General features: G+C 43.9%; 1 protein-coding gene across 1 annotated transcript; it reads right to left on the minus strand.

Annotated features, from left to right (window-relative positions):
- Nucleotides 1-562: 562 nt before the first annotated feature.
- On the minus strand, nucleotides 563-2,130 carry cUnh11orf96 (chromosome Un C11orf96 homolog). The gene has a single exon (XM_083663089.1). The coding sequence runs from the start codon at nucleotides 1,763-1,765 to the stop codon at nucleotides 1,385-1,387; it is 381 nt and encodes a 126-aa protein (XP_083519215.1). The 5' UTR covers nucleotides 1,766-2,130; the 3' UTR covers nucleotides 563-1,384.
- Between the last annotated feature and the right edge of the window lie 3,965 nt (nucleotides 2,131-6,095).

Below are 6,095 nucleotides of genomic sequence, written 5' to 3' on the forward strand. Positions count from 1 at the left end.
ACATTAAGTCATCATACCGCCAGAGAGAACGTCTCTCTCATGATTCGTTGATGCAAACCCAACATTAGTTTAGTGCGTCACAGGGCCAATCGGCAGGCAGCTAAAGTGCTGAGAGTGTTTACTATGAGCCAGACCTCAGTTTGTCTTAAGAATAACACTGGGGATAGACAGCATGCATAGGCTATTCATCCCTTCTCCCTCTTCTGTTGGTACCTGATCTTGTTCTTGTACCATCTTGTTGGGAAAAAAAGTAAATTTTCTGAAGATTTTATCTCTTTACTCATAACTTTTCTATTACAAATTTAAAAAAATGGGTGAAAACAAAATGTTCTTACAGCTAATTGTCTGAGGCACTGACCTTTGCACTCCATACTGTCAGTTCCTTATAATGCTTGCAATCTGTTGCACTGATTGTACATGCATGTCGGTCTGGATCAGATAAATGTAAATATGTCACATTTATCAATGTACATTTATCTGAAAGACATTTATCAACTTGTTGCACACCAATAGCAGTATTTAACAAATATACTTCCCAAATATAGATTAAATGACTCAAAAATATTTGAAAATATTTATTAAAGCACATTATGACAAACAACATTGTAATTATATATGTATAATGTAAAAGAAAGTATAAAGGCTATGTTTCTCTTTGAAAGTCAAGAAGGTGACTTTAGAAGTCAGAAAGAGCGACAAACTTACATCTAGAATTCCATTTGGTTATAAACAAAATAAGAGAATAAATATCTTGACATTTAGAAAAGCATTTCTGCTTAGGGACACTGTCGAGGCGACAGTATAGATCCCACTCACTGTGAAGCTGCAAAACAATACTACTCTACTGCTTCAATGACTCACAGGTCACTTTCAAAGCACAGTACATTGCAATGCTTAAGTCAACGTATTTACAGTTTGGTAAGTAGTAATATATTTAAGTCATTTCTGTCACTTAGAAAATCTGGATTGAAACAAAATACCTATACAAGTTTAGAATGGAAAAATATCAGCCCTCTTTCATGTTTCAAGCTTTCCTCGTAGAGTCATCTACACTAGAAAAGGAATATATCTGAAGAGTCAAAGTCAAAGTGGTGTGCTCAACACCATATCTATCTATATCTACCGTATCTATACAGCTATATCAGTATATCCAGCCAGTGGTACTGGCAGAGTTCTTTACAAAGTTGCATTGAGTGCATGTTCTAGCAACACATATGTTAGTATGTATTTAGCTGTATGAATGCAGGTTTTCATAGGACAGCAGTGGCTACACACACAGGCGGGCTGGCCAACAGGCCAGTTTGGTTCAAGTTCAGTTGGCCTCCATTCGAAGCTGCGTCAGGGCAAAGCGAGGCTACGCCAGGAGAGGGGCGTGTCCCAGCCCTCACTGGGCAGAGTCGGAGTCGCTGGAGTCCAGGCTGGCCTGCGTGGGCGTGGTGGTGCGGCCGTGATGGGCGGCCGGCGAGCAGTGGAGGGTCTGTGTGCTCCGCCGCAGGTTCTCCAGGGACTGCAGGAAGGAGCGGCGCGCCCTCTCCTCCTCCATCGGCGAGGAGCCCTCCTCTTCCACCTCCGCGATCTCTGCGAAGGTGACGGGCTGGGTCTTGAAGCGAGCCTCGCGCGGCCGGCGGGAGCGGCTCTTGCCCCGGGCCGGGCCCTTGGGGACGGGCAGTTGCTGGGGGAACTCCTCCATGGCCGAGGCCATGAGGTGAGCTGAGAGGACGTGGAAGCCGGAGGCCTCCATGGCCATCTGACGCACGGCAGCCATAGGTGGGAACCGGAGCCCAAACAGGTGTGAAATCGATTCTAGTTGAAACCTAATGTGAACAGGTGTGAACACAACTGGCAAAAGCAGTCGGTTGCCTCTTTGCACGGCCCAAAGTTCTCCTTCCTTGTTCTTTCTGGTGCCTTATCTTATTTTGAGAAAAGCCTCTGTCTCAAGAAAGACAATGAAGCAAAGTTCCTTCCAAAGTCAAGATGAGCAAAACACTCCTCAAACTTCTCAAGTTCAGGCAGATTGAAGATGAGCAGTCTCAAAGAAGCATGTACTGGTAAGGCAGTCTGCTACATGTAGGTCTCCGCTCTGCACTCTTCTGTGTCTCTCTCTCTCTCTCTCTGGTTGTTCTGTGTTCATCTCAGTCTGCTGAAGCTAATACCACCGACAGATCCACCACTCTCTTTTATAGCATCTCCCTACCCACTCAACTCCTCTCTCTGCCAGGCCCCTCCCACCCCCCTCCTTCTCTCTCAGTCATGGTGTCGGCCTCCATAGCAGTCAGCCAGTCAGAGTCAACCCCCCGAAATAAACATATGAGGAGAGAGAAGGGGGTTGGGGGGGGGGGGGGGATTAGAAATTCAGAAAGAGGTGAGAGAGATCTAGGGGCTGTTTAGACGACAGTGGTTTCTGCGTTTTGGCCTTTCGATCTGTGTTCATATATGACTTAGTTAGAAATTCAGAGAGAACAAGAGATACCTTCCACCATTGTATCTATTGCACCTTTCTTCTTTTTCTTTTCATTAGGAGAAGAAATTCACTTTTTTACCCACATCAGTGGCAGATGGATCCCAACATTGACCATCTTTAATATTTTACCAGCAAACTAGATTGTTAGGATTGAATAGGAGCTCCGCATGACAGCTGGCTACTTGTCAAAGTGACTCGAGAAGTAGACAAACTTTCCAGCTACAGAAACCACAAAACAATATCCGCATTTGGCTGTTAGTATAACCTTCCCGTTCGAGTTGTCGTTGTCTTTCATCTTTTTGTTCTTTTATGATAAAGTTTTGCGTTGCAGTCACTTTGAATGAAATGACTAAAGAGTGAGCCGGCCGGTGCTTTCGTTCAGATCCCAGCCTGACAGCTGTGTTTGGGGGGAAACATGCCTGGCAGCTCTGCTTACAGTGTCCATACTGTATACAGATGAGATCAACAATGTCAGCTAGTGAAGAGGCTGCTGTTAAAGCACTCAAGACTTTTCTTATGTGTTTATTCACTCAAACCAAAGAGAGAAAACGAGGAGCGATGACGTCCAGGAGAGTGACAGGGGCAAATAGAAAAATCCTCTATGTGACATGAAGCATCAGGGCTTATAGAGTATTTGGTTCTCAAACGGGGGTCCGGGGACCCCCAGAGGTCCTTGAGGGGGTCCCCAGCCAAAAGGGGGGTAATTGATTTTAGCTATAATTCCATTCATAAGTAACACGATGACTATTTTGATCATGGGTTTTATACACTTTCTGTAATAAAACATCTAAAAGCATCAATCTTATTATCATGGGGGACCGTGGGACAAAATCCTATCAAATGGGGGGTCCGTGGTCTAATTTTTGTCAGTTTAGGGGTCCTTCATGTGAAAAAATGTGAGAACCATTGTTATAGAGGCTACCAATTATCTCCACCATGGTCTCAGTTGTTTATAGTAATTAAACCAAGGTATCACAGCTGACAATAGTCGTGTTTCCATTACCCTCACAAATGCGCAAAATCTAAATATCGCAATAGAAATTGGGTAATGGAAACACGTAAATTTCGAAAAACCTCCCAAATATCGCAAAACGTTTTTGCGCTCTCATGAGGTGGTTTTTCAGACGTGTCGATATAGCAGTTTATCGCAAAAGTGTAATGGAAACAGTTTTTTCGCATTAGCACGTCATGTGACCCATTCTGCTTTGGAAAAGCAGCGAAAAATGAGGAAGAAACGGTTCGATAAGCCGTGGCAAAACCTCCGCAGCAATGGAAAACTTTGAAGCAACGCTAGCAGAAAGACGAGTGTTATGCAAAATATATATAAAATAGATAATGTTTAATGGCAGAAATCGGTCCATGGTGACAGGCTGCTTGTGTGCGCGCATTTGGCACAGCGCGAGGCAGGGCCGGCCCGCCCTATATGCGAACTAAGCGGCTGCCTAGAGCCCCGGGATTTGCCAGGGGCCCCCTAAAAAAAAAAAAAAATTTTTTTTTTTTTTTTTTTTTTTACAAACATAGGCTATAATATTATAGGCTGTGTGTGGTAGTTAAAACATAGGTTGACGTTTATTTATGTTTGTAGTTTAAACAAAAACATAAATACTGTAGGCTACATACAGTACAACACAAAAGGCTGTTATTTACCTTTTGTCGCCACCTGGTGAGTAAATATATATGTAACTAAAACCAGAAGCGTCATGCCCATTGAAACTGAGGGGGCAGTTGCCACCTCAGATTTTTTGAAAAAAATAAAAGAAGGGGGAAGTCAAATTCATGCTGTTAGTTATTATAGGTATAGTTTGCATAGCAAGTTAGTTGGCTATACTTGTACTACCATGCAGCTAATGTTAGCATTGTAATGTTAGCCAGAGCTGTTATGACAGTGAGCTGTTACACTTTATCTGGGCAGACTGATTGAATCATTGCAGATCTATTCAGACCTTAGGTCGCCACCAAAACTTTTTTGCTGGGGACCTTCGCTGCCGAATGTTTATCTCTAAATAAATATACAGTATTTACCCTAATGAGAAAAGGAGCAAAATATTGATGGTTAAAAACCGAATAATGATATCACAACGCTCTAATCCCAATGATAATTTAAAATTAGATCTTCCTCTAAATCTGGCTTCAAATGGCCAACATTTTAGAAATAGCTAAATGCACTGATTCAATCATGAGTGATTCAGCACACTTTATCTGGGCAGACTGATTGAATCATTGCAGATCTATTCAGACCTTCGGTCGCCACTGAAATGTTTTAGCCGGGGACCTTTGGTCGCCACCGAATGTCGCCCCCTCAGAATTCTGGTTTGCATGACGCCCCTGACTAAAACCATTACAATTGACAACCGGTCCTGAATGTATCTACCGGTCCTTGGCACAAAAAAGGTTGGGAACCCCTGGTTTAACTGACCTGGCAACCCCTATGGCTGCTGGGTTCTACACGCTTGCTTGACACTGATAGGGCTACAAACGAGCATCATCATCGTCACGTTTGTTTGTTTTAAATATTCCTCTAAATATGGCTAAAAGTCCAAAAAACGTCAAATTTTCTTCGGCACTGCCCTGGCGGGCAGCACCGAGAGTCCTCTCCTTACACCACCCCCTACTTACACCACCCCCTACTTAAAAGTACTTCCAGCGCGGATGCCCCCAAACCCCCACCCCTGGGAGGGGGCCCCTAATCTATATCCTGCTTAGGGCCCCCAGATGGCTAGGGCCGGCCCTGGCGCGAGGGGATGAAAAGCAAGCACACACCGGTGCGGTGCGTGCTCCTGACTGAAGTGAATACAGTGACTGTGAGTAATACATTACACACGTTTCAGGTGCAGTGTTATAATTATAATAGCTACACAACATTGTGATTATTGACCAAATCAGCCTTTTCCCCCCTCCATCTCTAAATCGGACCAGTTGTAGGCTATTAGGCTATTAGGCTTTTTTCCTCTGCCTGTCGCGCTCACTGCATTCACCGCAGCCAGCAACATTTTGCGACTCATTTTATTTTGAATTGATAATCAGGCTCGTTTTTATGCGTTGTAACCATTGACAGTACATAATATGGACCACCTTAGCTATATGTTTTTGACACAGCAAAATGAAGCTCACTTCCCGATATTGTTTGATTTCGTTTGATTGGATGAATGGATTTTCCTGTTGCATTGTGGGAAATCTGTTCAAACCTGGAGCCGGGAAAACAGGAAAGAGCGTGAGCGTGGACGGGACTCGGGGAAGAGTTTCCGGTTTCCTCCGCCACGGCATCCATCTTGTTCATGTTATTTTCCCTGCTAGCCGTTAGCTTGGCTAACAAATGTTGTTAACGTTAGTTGCTATTGCTAGCCTTGCTCCATTGCTGTCACAGTGAATACAATAGCCCGAAGAAAAACCAGAGTATTATTTCCTCCAGACCTCGCGCTGCGTCACCAGCCTGCCGCTTGCATCTTCCACAAAATCGAGGTAATCTTATTTTCTAACGTAACGCTAATTGCATAGCATGACATTAACGCTAGCTACATGTCCATTTGTCATTACAGGAGGACGTTAGACTAGAGTAGCATAAGTTAACGTTATACAACGTTAAACAGTATTGCATGCTGCACAGATTCGGACGTAGACAGAAAACAAACGCAGT

Source organism: Poromitra crassiceps, assembly GCF_964638095.1.
Source record: "Poromitra crassiceps genome assembly, chromosome: 30".
Lineage (NCBI taxonomy): Eukaryota > Metazoa > Chordata > Actinopteri > Beryciformes > Melamphaidae > Poromitra > Poromitra crassiceps.